At 36.6% G+C, this 16,029-nt stretch overlaps 1 protein-coding gene across 9 annotated transcripts in view; it reads right to left on the bottom strand.

The window, feature by feature from the left end:
* STXBP5L (syntaxin binding protein 5 like) overlaps positions 1–16,029 on the bottom strand; it is a 195,825-nt gene that overhangs the window by 29,363 nt on the left and 150,433 nt on the right. For 2 of the 9 annotated variants that reach the window (XM_027681263.1, XM_027681266.1), the window contains exon 20: positions 8,692–8,742. The exons of the other annotated variants lie outside the window; for them this stretch is intronic. In XM_027681263.1, the coding sequence (XP_027537064.1) occupies positions 8,692–8,742 (51 nt within the window). The remainder of the gene's footprint in view (positions 1–8,691; positions 8,743–16,029) is intronic. 9 annotated transcript variants of the gene reach the window in all.

Below are 16,029 nucleotides of genomic sequence, written 5' to 3'. Positions count from 1 at the left end.
TTTAAACTACTTGGTGACCTCTGCAAAAAAGCAAAAGAAACCAACAATTTACCAGTGAAAAGATGAATACTTGTTAAAGTCAAATGTATTGAAAATGTCAGAAAGAAAGAAGAAACATTCATTTGCAGTTACTGCCTAGCAATGTTTTACACTAGACATACGAAATCAGAAAAAAATATGAGCAACCAATTCTTTCAATTTTAATAAAGGGATAAATTCACACAGAAAAACTAGCTGAAAACCAATTCTTACTAATGATTTGAGAGAGGCTGAGAACAAAGGAACTTAAATATGAATAAATAGAAGCATTAAATTATCATCTGAAGTTGTAAGGAAGTAATAAACAAAAGAGCAGACAAGAGGACCAGAGAGAGATGCTTTAATATGGAGTTGAAAGAACCTGAAAAATAACTCCCAGAGAATCTTCTCTGGGATTGTTGAAGAATACAATCTCTACCGATAAAGGGAGGAAAAGTTCATCTGTTTCCACTGGGAGATTTTTTTGTATTACCAATAAATTAGATTTTGAGTAACAATTATGGGGGTGACTAACCTTTATTTTTATACAGCAAAGAGATGCACATTTGAATCAAGAAATAAAGAAATCTCAAACCTGTACAAATGGCCCCAAGAACAGCCTCAGGTTTCCATGTAAAATAACCAAAACTTATGTAATAGTGTGATCACTCATTAGTGAGAATATAGACTGACATTTTGAAATTTGTTATTTCTTAAAGTTCTTAAAAGAAAATCCCTTACAAAGTCAGGACCACCATTTCCTATCGGTGCAGTTCTGTCAGCCAGGCAGGAGAGAAGGTGTAAGCCCAAGCAGAAGAGGTTAATATAGATGCACTGCCAGCAAAAGTGTATGTTTATCATCATGTCTTCATCAGTTTGAAGATGAAGGGAGAATTTCCCTAATGACATACTGCTAGTAAATTTAGGTCCACACCAAGACTATAATATGCTGTCATTGTAACATACTGCCTACTGCCTGTGCAATACAATGGCATCCTTATTATGGTAATGAACTCCTATCATGCGCTTGATCCTGAAAATCACCATTTTTTTGAAAGCAGTGTGAACAGAAGTATTTTCCAGAGAAATAAAATACTGTAAGGTGGTTGAAAACATTAGGTGCATTGTCACTGACAGATCCTCTTTTAAACCCTGTATTTTTGACTGCAATTACGAACAATGAAATCAAATTACAAAATAAATACTATCCAAATGAAAAATGCTAAGAATATGTTATTGTATGTCACAACATCAACCCTTAATTTTCATATCTGAAAAAACCAAACCTGGCAGTGCAAACCTAAAAACAAATCTAGCTTTGTTACCACAGAATAGTGGGAAAATTTTGGACTACTTGGATCTAACTCTTCTCCCTAGATTCCTCTGCTGAATTTCTAGTGATCATACAACACCATGCTACTGGACTGCTTGTCTCAAAAAGTGCATAGCATGCAGTGTGCCTCAACAGAATAATCTGACATAAATGGTTGCTATGCTTGATGCAATAAACAGGAAAACACAAGACAGAAAATTTGATTTAATTTTGAAACATAAGCATGAGACAGGATGCATCCTGAGCTGCACAGAAGACAACACTGAAACATGCGAGTGGATGAACCTCAAGACCTAGATATCAGCAACTAGTCATGAGCACCACTTTGTGTAGCCTTGCACCTGTATTTTCAAGACGGAAAAACACAGCATTAATTCTCTGTTTTTGAAAATGAAAAATTCTTCAAAGAGGTTGGACTGGAAACATTTTTCCACTTAAACATGCCAAAACTAAAGCATGAAACATATGAACTGACAACTTTGTAAACTAACCCCCACCTTTCCATCTGAAATGAAGGGACAAAATGTAAGAGAATTACAAGTGTGGTTGTAGTCTATTCTAGCCAGATTCTTTCAGAGATTCTTTTCCTGAGTTTTCCAAAAATCATTGTTTTTAAATACAGTTAAGGATGTCTGAAATAATTGAGCTAGCACAGCTCCAGGGATGCTAACACATAAATAATTTGCTTGCAAATTCTGAACAGAAAAAGGCACAGACATGGTCAAAAAGGCATTTCAAATATAATTAAGCTTAATAATTAATTTTTATGCAGCAAAGAATTATAAAAAAACCCCCAAGTTTTTCCAAACTTGTTAACATTATGCATTGTAGATTTTTGACAGGTCTCACACCAGAGTATTGTTATAAATAAACAAACTAGTAATAATCTTCTTTTAATGCTGCAAAACCAGATTTTATAGTTCTTAACTTCTGATTGAGAGTTCTTATGCATCCTTCTCTTGTTATCACTTTTATGTCAAAATAATTATACACAGAAAATTATTATTTTCTAAATACTCTTCTGCTTGTGCACCAAAGTAAGCTACTAAGACTTTGGATGTTGCTTTAAATCCAAACAAGGTGATAGAACCACCTGTCATCCTCAAGTCTCTGCCTGCAGATGACAGCCTGTGTGTGATCTCAATCCTAATCCAAGTTATTTACTATAGGGACCTCTGGTTCCAGGCAGGTCTGGTAAATCTACGCATACCCCCAGGTTTTGACTACTGGAGAGTATTACAACCTGAGAAGTGGTCAGAGGCCGCAGAATGGAACAATACAATGTATGTGTTTGCATTGCTTGAAAGGAGTGGAAAATGACTTACCTTTAAGGTCCTCAGTAAGGAAATCTCCTTTAAGTACAAACAAGGAGCTTAGGAACAGTGAACATCTGTTACATTGTAAGCCTAAGAGTTGCCTATTATTTTGTTATTATCAGCTCTTGATTGTATCTTTACAGCTTGTTTTGTTGCTTCAGATAACAGATTTCACTGCCCTTCCTTTGTGATGACATTTAACTCTATTTTTAAAATCTTTTTGTTAGAGTATCATTTGGATAGTGTCAAGCACTTACCTTTCCTTTAAATTAGTTGCTTGTTATATCTCCCAGGTAGATTGGTTTGGTTTTGGTTTCTTTGTTTGATTGGTTGGTTTGGTTTTTTTTGTTTTGTTTTGTTTATTTGTTTGCTTGTTTGTTTTGTTTGTTTTTTTAATCTGGAAGCGGTAGAAGTCAGAATGCAGTCACTTTCTGCATTTAAAATATAACCACAGAGTACACGTCTGTTCTTCTGTAATAATTGATAGAGTTAACCTGCTGGTCAGCTACTATTGCATTTTTTTTTTTTTTAATTCTGGTTATTTGGACTGGCAGAGTACTAATATGTCCTTTAATATAGGTTGCCTTTTAAAAATGTTAGACCATAAACCTTCTCTTAATTTAATGAAGAAACTGGAACTGCTTTACACCTGACCTTCAGCAGATATAGAAGACTTTTATCTAGTAGGGTCCTAGGTACAGAATATCAAAATCCAAACCTGAAGATGTGGAACTGCAGAAGGGCCAAAGGTTTGAAACCACATCTATAAAAGTGAAATAATTTAGTCCAACCCATAATGTTTTGTATTTTAACAGTGATCAGACTTGCAGAAGAAAAGGCAAAGTGCATCCTCCACGAATCAGCAAAAGCAGCATGAGGGATAAAATCCCGCCCCATATTTGGCACTTGTCAGACTGCAGATCAGGTGCTGTGCCTGGATTTGGGCTCACCATTAGAGGTAAGAGATTGACAGGCATGAGTTCAGTAGGGGCCCATCAGGCTGGTAAGGAGGTGGGCACTCACAATATAAGAGGAGAGACTGAGGATTGGGGCTTTTTTCAGCTTTGACTAAGGGGGAACCTTATTGCTGTCTGCAACTACCTCAACTGGGTATACGGAGAACACAGAGCCAGACATTGCTCAGAGGTGTGCAGTGACTGGGTGAGAGGCAGATGACACATCTTAGAACATGGGAAATTCTAGTTAAATATTAGGAAAAACTTTTTTCCTGTGTGGATGTTCAAATACTGGAAGAGGTCGCCCAGACAGTTTGTGGATCCCCTGCCTTTGGAGGCATTTGAGACTTGACTTGACACTGCCCTGACCTACCTGGTCTAGCTAGACCTGCTTTGAGCAGGATGGTGGCCTAGACAACTTCTAAAGGTCCCTTCCAACCTTAGTTATACTATGATTCTAACTACAAGCAGAGTTCAGATGGTTCCCCAATTCAGATGGTATTTTCAGACTGAAAAGTGAACAGAAAGTTACTCTATCATTCTGGAAGGAGACATACACTAGACAGTCCATAAAATCCTTATCTTACAAAAATACAAATATTTTTCAATGTATATTGCCAGCAATTAAATAAAATCACTGGTACAGCTGGCTGTACCAATTGCCTTTTCTACAAACATCATACCAAGGAGAAAAGCAACTCATAGAACTTGAAAATTTTTGAAATGTTCTTTAGCATTGTAAACAGAATTATAGATGCAGATCCAGAAAAACCAACACAGATGCCCCACTTAAAATCTACCAGTTTGTCCAGTGCAGCAGTAAGCAAAAACAGATTAAAAGCTTAAAAATTTTTGTGAGTGCCTGGTGTCTGATACTTTGGAAAAAAAAGCAAGAATTGCTGTAACCCCACTGCTCACCCTTAAAATTGAAATTAGCTTTTCCTTACGATATTTGGGTACTGTTTCATAGGCTTGGGAGCACACAGGAAGTGACACTTCCTGGCAATGGAAATAAAAAGGCACCAAATGCTGGATATTTTCATATTATAATTCTATGACAATATGCATAAATCAAAAAGATCCCACAAACCTCATACAAAATATGCAAAATTAAATACAGGCCTATAAACACAGCTCCTTCGTCTGATCTTTACAATTATGTTTTATGAAGCCAACTTTCAGAATTAAAATTTTTGAGCCTCTGCATCAGAAGATATTTCTCAAACCCTCAGAAAAATATGAGCTTATTTGGTAATTTTTCTAGTTTTTCATTGCTGTATAGAATGGAAGACATTAACTCTGACCTGGCAAAGAATTCATTCTCTGCTTATAAATATCTGCAGAAAGCGTAGGAAATTATATTAAAAATTTGAAGATCACATCTTAGCAAGAGGAAACAAAAGATATCTATTTCTATTCACATTTGCTTCTGTTCTTTGACTAATAAAGTCTATTTGGTAGAATAACTCCTTACAGTCAAGCCATCTTTTCGTTGGAATTATAGAAAAATCAGCAGTTACTACCTCCATCTTTAGTTAGGGCTTCTGTCTAGCTCCCTGTGATCAGCTGGAAATTCTGAAAGCTTTTACTGAAATGAGCAGAAATACTTCCTAAAAGAAAAATACAACCTGATGCTTAAAGTGGCTGGTGAAGCAAAATTAGAAAACTCTCATACAAAAGCAGTTGTATAGGTTTGGATACATCCCAGATTCTCCACTTGATAAAATGAGATTAGGATTATTCTCATAATTCATTTCACCGCACTACTGCAAGGAAATGTAGATGATTTTTTCAGAAAACTTTGGGAAACATTATTAGGTTAAAAACTAAAGATATTTTCATTCAGAGCTGCTTCTGAAGGATTACAGGGAAACTGAACAGCAGGACTGTCACATCTTCCTTCTGGCCAACTCAAATAAACATTGGGGTAACTATGATCTGCGGTAGCTAAAACTATCAAGAAGTTTCAGTGTATCCCGACATACGCCATTTCACTCCTTTCTGTGTGGAGATATGGCATCAACAGGTGACAAGTTCTTAAGCAAGGATAGATAATAATCACAACATCAAAATAAAAAGAAGCTGAGATCAAGTTTAGTAGTCGTAAAAAGGTCAAAGTGGAGTCCCAAAGTACCTTTAAGTCATGAAAATCCTGCCAAGGTTTAACAAGAATGCCCTGAGTCATCAGATCCCACATTATTACCCTAAATGCTAGCAAACAACTCCCCAAGCGATTCCCTGTACTGGCAAAACCTCCACCTGAAATAGATTTAACTTCTACTCAACCTCTACTATTACAATTCAAAGCAAAGTGAAAGCAAGGACATTACACAAGCCAGATCCTACAAAGGCAGCAGAACTGTGAGCTGCCAAATGCTAATGTATTTCCCAATTAGCTGCAGTTGGTGCTGAGAGTAGGTGATGTATCAGCACTCTGTAAAAAGCTATGAGCCAGAGCCAATAGGTTGGATGTACAATATTTTATCATTTCAAAGTGGTGACCTGAATATCTTTACAAGAAGCGTGGGCCAAAAACTATTGTTATCCCCTGAATATTCAGACTATGGGTACAATCTCAGGCAACAGCCAAAGAGTGGATAAATAATCTTTAAGAGCTCTGACACTGTAGCCAGGACATTTTGGAGCAGAAGTAAATGAAATGCAGACATTATTCATCACCTTTTCCGGGAACTCTCATTTAAATGTAGGTTCTTATATTAAGAAAGAGAGGCTTTTTCCAGCCTGTTGTAAACTAAGCACTCTATAAATCAACACAGTTTTAATGGCTAGAATACCTAACAGGAACCTTTTGCCCTTCTAAGACAGTCACGAATGAGAACTGAAAGGTTTTTTTCCTCCATTTTTTTTCTTTTTTAAACCTTCCTCTGCAGTTTATTATCCATGAGTATCTGCCAGCTTATACTCTGAATGCTGCTTCTACATGCAGTAGAATCCCAATCGCTGTGGCAGAAACAACAAACAGAATATTTAAGTGACAATTTGATCATACCTTTCAGGGTGTATGAAGCTTTTGAAATTAATGGAGTTCCACTAGTTTCTGCAAGATGGTGAAATAGACCTTCTTAGACTTATTTTAGTTTATACTTAGCTTGTTCTACATTATTAAAAAATAATGAATATGAGTAAATAGAGGAATGGTAGAAACACGACTGTTCTGAAATGAAAACCACAGACAGGATTATGCATTCCATTAGTCTTCTAACTTCCCTATGTGTGTCGTATATTTAAGATGGATCATTATGCTTCCTATGCTCTTAGGCTGAATTTCTTTACCTTTTGGGGCTTTTTGCCCTGCTCTCCAGTCCTTGGGGTTTTGGGGGGGTTGTTCTGTGTGGTTTTTTTTTTAAACATAAATCTGCCTGCAGTTTGTCAATATATTCTAGGAAAAGCTTCCGATATTGTCCCTATCCCAACATGATTACAGGAAAGATGGTGGTAAGGCAGCTCTTTCTCCAATATGCAACTTCTTTATATCATACAATAAAGCCCTTACCAATTCTAGTTGCCATGGTATGTTTCTTTCTTTTCTAAAAACCTTTAAATTCACTCTTTTGTGCATTAAGTTTATATTTTCCTTGTGTAATGATTCAGCATTTAAAGCTATTTCATGCTATGTGTCCTTCAAGACAATGTATTTTTAATAATACTAACAAAAAGAAGTTTGATCTGTAGAATATGGCTTAGCCTTAGGTCCTACCCTATGGCTATTTTGATAGTCCAAGTATTTACCTTCCCTCTTAATAGCTGCCCAAGTCTTTATTGATAAACACTAATTTTACAGGTCTATAGCTGCCTACATCACTCCTTTTTCCTTTTTGAAGTATTAGGAGTATTACAATTTTCCACTCCAAAATTTTTTTAGGTGTATTCCTACATTTCTAGTTTCTCAAACATCATTGTTAATGCAGTAAATTATTTCGACTAAATCACTGCATACACTGAAACCTGCACAACCTAGATTGAATTTTCCAGTGATTTTTCAACATTTATTTACTTAATCTTTATCAGGAGCAATTAGCAGTTTTCCAAGTTCCTCAGTCATTTACAATGTGAAAGATATTTATTCCCCGACTTTTGCCTTGGGGAACAAGTGCTACATTGGTTAATACATACATATGATTCCCTGTAAAAGAAATTAAGTTCGACTGTGTTATGTAAGGATGTGATCCAACTTTAATTTTTATCTCTAAAAAGACACTCAAAGTAATGAGGCGTGGCTATATGGCTTTTTCAGTCATCTTACATGAGAAACTTCCCATGAGAGCAAAACTAGAAAGGACTCCTTGAGACTGAGAATATTTATAGAACAATTATAAGATTTTTTGTGTGAACCACACTTTCCAACTCAAATATCAGGAAATCCCAAATACCAACCCAAATCCCCTTTATGTGGATGTTTAAGAAGGCGTTGCATGATCTGCCCTAGACATTTTTAGGTTATGCAAGATATTGAATTTTCATTTTACGTTTTCTGAAGTGAAGTTTCTCCTCTCACTATGCATTTCCACTGAAATATTAAAGAAGAATTGAGAAAAAAAGGTTACAGCAAAATGTGTATTTAACAGTTGGCTGAGGCAAGTCTCAAGGAGGACTGAGACAAATGACTGATTTCTGATCTGACTTCTCAGAAGCTCAGAGACTCCAGAAAATACAAATGTTCAACTGTCTTATCACTGTTGTGGCACGGAATTTGTACACCAAATAAAGAAAATAGACCAGCGCATGCATTGAGTCTTATAAGCAGAGTTCACTGACAACCAGCTATAATGGCTCAAATGTGCAGAAAGTTCTGGAGCCTTTTCATAATAAAATATTACACACACAGTGTGTAATGATTGTCAATATATGTCTACATGAAATAAATGAATATTAAACAAGCAAAATGCTGAGAGCTGCCAACAGAACTGTATGGGTTAATAGGTGGTTTTTAGAAAGCCTTTTCAGACAAAGCCTCTGAGGTTATTGTGTTATCTCATGAATCAGTTGGTAAAATGTTTAGCCAATGAATGTAAGGAAGTTTAAAGCTGTTGGCTTTCGCCTACCGTACCAAGATCAGTCTTAAGATCTGTTGGCAGACTTAACTTTCTTGATCCTTTAACTGAAACAACAGAAAAAGGAGAAAGGCAGTTGTTAATAAGTAAGAAAGAAAAAGGAGCGAGGGAAAACAACATGCCATCTTCTGGTTAAAACCATGTTGCAAATTTGTAGCACTTTTCTTTCAATCAGCATATAAAGGCAGCACTATGGTTTAAATATTTTCATTTACACCATTCAGCAAAATAAATGTAAGTAAACAAAGAAACACTGGAAAAAAACATTACTCCAGCTGTCAAGAAGTGAATGGTGCTTTACACAGCTTTGGCTGTGTGCTGCAATATCTTACCTTGTGGTGACAGGAATGATAAAAAAAGAAACCACAAATGAGATTAAGGCAAATATTGCAAATGCTGGTTATGCAGCATATCACAAATATTTAAACACCTGCAAACCAATTTAATAAGAGGGTGCAATGAAATGATGAGATGTGGTGTCATCATACCTCAAGATACCATTTGAAAAAGAGAGGGCATATTGTACAGGAAATGGAGGCAGAACAAACCATTGTAACATTGTGAAAGGAAGACAGATTGCACAGAAACGAAATACAGCAGTTTCACGACATAATGCGGTGTTATCTAGTAATCAAAATATTGCACTCAGTTTAGAGAAGATTTAATTATTTGTTGTGTTCCAATTATGCAACAAAACTATAATTTTGCTTCTGTTCAAAAGTGTTTTCTTTTCCTTACACATGAGCACATTCTCAAACAATAAACACTAGAGAACTGAAATGAAGCATGTCTTGTAGCAGTCAAAATGGCATTAAATTTATTAAAAGAATACCTTAAGAAATCATTTATTAATTATTAGGAGGACTTAATTTCCAATTTGGTTATTTCATTTTGTAGTCATTCAGAATTTTTTTCACTTGTTTTCTGGCTTTTATCCCTTACCTGTACTGTCTGCTACTAGAAGTGAACAATCAAATATTTGTCAGCTAACTATTATACTTCTAAACAAAGTCCCACATGGTAAATATCACAGTGACAGGAATATTGGGACACATGAATACGAGGAACAAATCCTTTGCAATTTTTATTTAGTAAGCTTTTAGGTCAGAAGGATGCCCAGAACAGCCACTTACCATTTTAAGTCACAGAATCCCTAAAAAAAATTTCTGTTTTATTCTTTTACAGTGTCATAAAATACAAAGCCTGCAATGTGGCAGAAGTAAATATCAGCCAGCACCTATGTTAGATGTTTTTGTCTTCAGGGATGAGTAGGAGAGTCCATGAGACTCTTGAGCAACATTTCGCTATCAGCAGAACCAGCATAGCCCTCCCAGTAACCCATTTGTAGCGGTTACTTTAACTTGCGACAAAGTGAAGAAATCTCTCCAGGACAGCTCGGTATCAAAAATATACATCCCTAACACTATAACATGAAATTCTCTAATTTGGATATCAAATGTTAGGGTCCTACATCCATTTTAGGCACTCACATAAAGGGTAGCTTGATTTTCAGAACAGCCTTTAAAAAAGATTTCCATTTATCTGAGCAGCTGTCATATATTCTTTCAGACTGTGAATGGAGGGTACTGCTCCAGAAAATCAATGCTTTGCTATAGAGAAAGAAGCATCACTTGTGATTTAATATCCTTTAAAGCAAATAACAACATCTGGCCTAACCAGCCCTCTGAAAAGGATAAGCAATTCCTAAGAAAAACTGTGGAACACTTTATTAACAGACTAGGATTTAGATTACAATGTGTCAGAGCTATAAAACCTAGCTGGATTTAACACCAAAGAGCTTCATTAGTGCTGTCACCATGCTGGCTTTGAGCTTTGCAAATTGGTAATTTAACCTCTTCTATTTCTATTTTACAGGTGTTTGTGTACAAAAGGAATTACATGTCGTGTTATATGCGACAGCTGCTCCCAAATGGTGATACCTATGTCTGAACCGCAAGAAATAGCTCCCAGCTATTTGTGTGCAGGCTCATACAGCACATGCCAAGTGTGGACTTTCTGATTCCTCTGAAGGACTCTAAACAGGCTTATTTGGGAGCTGCCACAGCTGTCATGCAGCAATCGCATGCTCTTCACGTGGCAATCCCATGGCTGAACATGATTGTACCAGGACATAGCATGGATCGCTGTCCACAGACCACATATTTGAGGAAGGAGCTGGTTGCTTTCATGCTTTACTGTGACTAAAGCTGTGTATATTGCTTTCTATTAATAATATTCACATTCTGAACAGTTTATGTAACCTATTTTTAATACCTAAATCATGCATGTTTTACTATCTATACATTTATTATAAAGGAGGATCACACATGTAAACCTATCTTGCTGAGAAAGAGCTTTTGAAAAACAGTTTACCTTAAGAATGAAGTAGAGTATAAAGGTTCAAGAGGCTAGCAGAGTTGTTTGCTATCATTATTTGTTTATATTCACGCTGGAGGCAGCCAGTAGAAATTGTGATACAATTGTGATATAGTGCAAGGCAAGACAGCCCCTGCCCAAAAGAGCTTAAAGTGTTAACAGTCAAATTTTTCAAGTGTGGGATGAGAAAGAGTTCACAGGTACAGTCTAGCAGCTAGCCAAGCTGAGCACCCGGGTTTTCTGACCTGACAACGTTCTGTTTTGTTGCCATATGGTTCCTATCAGTCTTTCAATGAAAACACCAAGACATAACCAACAAACAGCTATGACATTCGATGGTGCGTTTCCCTCAGCTATTACAGCAGAACTGTGGTCACAGATTTTAATATGACTGAAAATGAGGGTGACTTTATACAAGTCTTTTTCTATTAGGGAGCTTCTGCCTAACACCCTCAAACATCACTTCCAGTCTCCACTGCTGAAGAAGGGGATTAAGAGCCTAATATTTATCTATTGGACAAAGCACACAGTAAGGTCTTGGAGGTTTGGCTGCTGGTGCTCAGAGCCAGTGTAGAGACTGCCCTTTCTCTTTGGTGGCCTCAAGGAGAGCACCTGCTGATCCAGACCTGGACTCACAGACCAACATCCTCCCCTGTCCCTGGATGGGGCTGGTGATCACCAGGCTGTGCTTCGCCCTGGTCATCCTCCCCACAGCTGCTCTGCTCGCTTGCTTTAGCTCTTGTCTTCCCTGTCCACAGAAGCTGCTGGCCCCTGTTTGTGAGCTCAGGTACCCTTGAACCCTGAGCTATGAACTACGGGCTGCACATGGGCTACCCCTGCTGCTCCCCCGGAGTCAAACACCAGGCCCAAACCCAGGTCCCCATTTTCTCCCCTCTGCCAGCTCATACTGCTTCCTGTTCCTTGCTAATCCCTACATACACATCCCTTCTCAAGAACTTAAGCAAGCACGAATTCACTTGATCAGAAACTCCCTCACATGTGGGAAATAGTGATAAAATGCACTTTGTACCCACACTGCAGGAGCAAACTTCTCTTTAATTATTAAATTGCCTTTGACTAGTAAACATTCTTTTTAATTTAATAGAAATAGGTAAAAAGGTTATGCTGGTGGTGCTATCAATAATCAAGTTTCAAAATAAATTGCATTCTATGTTTTACATGCACACAAAATGTTTTGAAATATTTACTTTCTAGCTTTCTAGCTGTTTTCGAATAGAACATAATTTTCAAACTGAGTCAAATTTATTTTGTTACTTTGCAGTTACCCACAAGTTAAAAAAAGAAGAACTGTTAGAAATTTAATAATATTCTTCTTGAAAGAAAGCTATTTAAAAAACACTTCATGTAGGAAAGTGGGAGGTTGGCATGTCATGGGCCTAATCCCAGCAGATTTAACCAGTGAAATAAATCAGGATGGCAGCACTTGGAAATCACAGTATGTACAAAAACTTAAAATCTTGCCATTAGGGAGCCATTCCAAAGCTCACGGGAAGCAGTTGTGGAAATCTTTACATAACCTCCTCTAAGCTTTATAGTCTTAAACACATTTTTGATACAAGCCCCCAATATGAAGGTGATTTCTTGAGAAAAAACACAAAGGCATTTTCATTTTAAAGCACACATTTAAAAAGTCACTCTCCTATACACAGACTCATGAAATTCTTTCCTTCTGCTCTTTGAAAGAAGTCTGAACTGTCCATTGCATCTCACACAACAAAACTAAATGACTATCAAAGTTGTATTTTCTTGTGCTCACAGTGTATTCTCAACTACATGCTTCAATATGAAGTTACATACAAATGGTTAAAACGGTAATGGACATACATAATTATTCATACATAATTGTTTATAATATATATTATATACCTAAGAGGCCCTGAATAAGTTTTCCTAATGAGATGATAGAAATAAAGGTAAGCTTTACTGGAATGGGTACACTTCTGTAATACATTATACAGTAATTAACTGAACCATTGAATATTGCACCACTTATGTGATAAATGCTTTAGAGTTACTGTGCTCACATGTGCCACTGTAGAGCTAACGTAGTACAAAGCCCTAACTTTTGACCTCCAAATTACAAACAAAAATCAAAATGCAGTTTGACTTTCTCTATTGAAAGAACATGGTATGCAGGAGTAAGAATAAGATATTCTTAGGGTTAAGCCACCCAATACCATTACATGGCATGCCTTGCTGCATTACTGTTTTCATGAAAAATGCTTTATATAGATAAATGTTTGGGGGTTTTTATTTAAAAATTTTTTTTGTTCCACAATTTTTGCCAATGTTATTCCATATCTATTCCTCTATCCAGAATACATTTACAGTGGAAATTGCCACCACTCAGATATTCAAAAATGAACGGAATCTTTCAAATGGCTTTATTATTTTTTTTCTTTATAGTGTTGGAAATGTGTCACTATAGTATTTAAATATGAATTTAATTAAGATACCAGTGGTTAGAGAGGATTATGTCCCTCCTCTGTCTACCATTCTTAAAAAGAAAGGTTGGTGGTACTTTAGTTGCTGCTACCCTTTGTGTGGCACTGTAAATTTCAGAAAACTTTTAACCAAATGATTTAATTTTATGTTCTATTCTGAAAGGTGTTCAGAATGGTAATCTGATTTTTCAATTACATCATCTGCAAAGCCATGTTTTAGCAAACATTACAGGAGGAACATCTGAGAGGACAGTTTTGTGAAACAAATTAAATATTACTTTATGAAGAAGTTGGATTTGTACTGAATTACAAACCAGCTCTGCCTGTGAAACAAGGAGTACTCTTCAGCACTGAGTCTCTCACTCAGTTCTCTAACACTTATATCAATGATAGAACACACAAATCCCTAATTCTGCATTGAGACAGGGAGAAGAGAAACAACAAAGCTGAACTACTCAGCTGACCTAGGCTGGCTCTACAGAAGCTTAGTCAGAGGTCAAAATATTGTCAAGCAGTAGGATGTTACAGGCAAAATGTATTTTTCAGGAGATGGTTCAGCCAGTCTAAGCAATGTTCAGGATCAGACCTAGAAATAAAGAGGCAGGAGATTTTTCAAGTCCTCCAAGAAGCCTTTATCAACACTGTTCTTGTGGGCCTGATTGGAATGGAAATCTGAGTTACTAATAGCTCTCTTAGATGTAAAACTACTTGTGTCTACACTGGCAATTAGTGTGGCACAGGGATTCTTCCTAGGCATTGCCTTGGAGTCTCAAAGTATGCACATGAGCTCAGCAGTGTTGTTCCTCGAATCATTCCCCTTTTGATGGAACTAAGGATGAAGGTGCTCACCATCATGTGTGCAGTGTTTGCCATCCAGACCAGTGTCCACCAGCAGTTCGCATTTTGCATGTATATTGTGCATACTCAGGGCCAGTATCTGGCATGAACTTCACTGCCAGGTGAAAAGTGGATGTTGTCGTGGTCTGGCAACCAGAAAGAATTGCATTAAATCAAATTCTACTCCTTCTGTCTTTGCAACCTTTTTGGTCAGTGATGTAGTCATACCCAGTAGGACCTTCATTGGGCAGCAACTTGAATCACTTCTCTCAGCAGTCAAGTGTTCTTTCTGTTTCTGCTAAATTTCTGAAGGATGAAGTCTTGGTCTATTTTCAGCAGGGGAATGTGGTCATTGGTTTTACAAACACAAATATCATGGGGCTCTTATAGAACACAGCACACTTCCATTACGGAGCTTGTGTGCCATGAACTTTAAGCAGATCAAAAGCAAGACTCGAAGGATCCTGCTTGACTAATCTATAAGTATGTAGTTGTGTTCTATGAGTAAGAAATGTTAGTCAGTGCAAAGGCTCATGTGGGTGTAAGGTTGTGCTGATAAGCACAAGGTAGTTCCACTTCCAAGTTCTTGGAGAATGCAGTTACTTAAGCTGATTAGACTGGATTCTGCCCAGTTTTACAGCAGGTATGCCAAAGCAAAATTAATTAAATTTTGCATTAATTTATAAAAAACAATTAATATCAGTCACAGTAAAAGAACCTCCTTGTTTTAAAAAGCAGTTCCAAGAATAGCTACTGCCTACAAAATGGCACCCGATATCACATTTTAGAGATTCAAATATAGCTCGGAAAACAACATGAAAGCGCTAAAATAGGAAACACCCATAAATGTGCCATCTTTTCCCTGCTGAATGATCTTCAAAACAGAAAAGCAGAATAAATTTTGAAGCAAATTATCTTAAATTTATCCAAGAGAGCTATTTTTGTTCACTAGCAGAATGAAAAATTGAAGTTAACTGCAGAAAAAGTAAGGTGCTATAGGAGTCAGTCATCATTATAAAACTAAGAATATGTACATGTTTACCAACTCAGTGATCTCTTAGTTTTCAGTAAGAAGAAAAAGAGAGGTTTTCAGCTTATTTCTGAAGAGAAAATTGAAAAGTTGAGTGTGAGCCACACAATAAGTAATCTAATTATACTAAGCTATCAAATGTTTTCTTTTAAAGCCTATATCATGAGTTTCTGAGGCCCTGCTCAAGAGTTTGAGCTCCTAGTCTTATACCAATATTATGATAGTCTATTTCACTTTGATATTCCCATATCTACAGAATTTGGTTGAAAATAGTAAAAGAAAATACATATTTCAAAACAGCTGTTTTGTTTGAGCTCTTGATATGTCAGTGAAATACTTTTATTAGTTTCAGCTTTTTATAAATTACTAATTAGTGGCCTCCATTCAAGATTAATTTGTTATAATAAAATAAAATATGTGAAACAATAACAGAGGATTTGAATAGCATATTTGTGGGAATTCGTTACCATAACTAAGGGGGGGGAAAAAGTATCTATCAATACTTACCAAACTACAAGGAAAAGAATTGTGATATGCATACCACAAGCAAAATGAATGTATCACAGCTACACCTCCTTATTTTCCATCACATTTAAAAGTCAGCTAGTAGAAAACAGCTCTAAGCA

The sequence above is a fragment of the Neopelma chrysocephalum genome, unplaced genomic scaffold, assembly GCF_003984885.1.
Source record: "Neopelma chrysocephalum unplaced genomic scaffold, ASM398488v2 Primary Assembly neopelma1_60, whole genome shotgun sequence".
Lineage (NCBI taxonomy): Eukaryota > Metazoa > Chordata > Aves > Passeriformes > Pipridae > Neopelma > Neopelma chrysocephalum.
The sequence above is the reverse complement of the archived record's forward strand: the minus strand, read 5'-3'. Positions and strand labels throughout refer to the sequence as shown.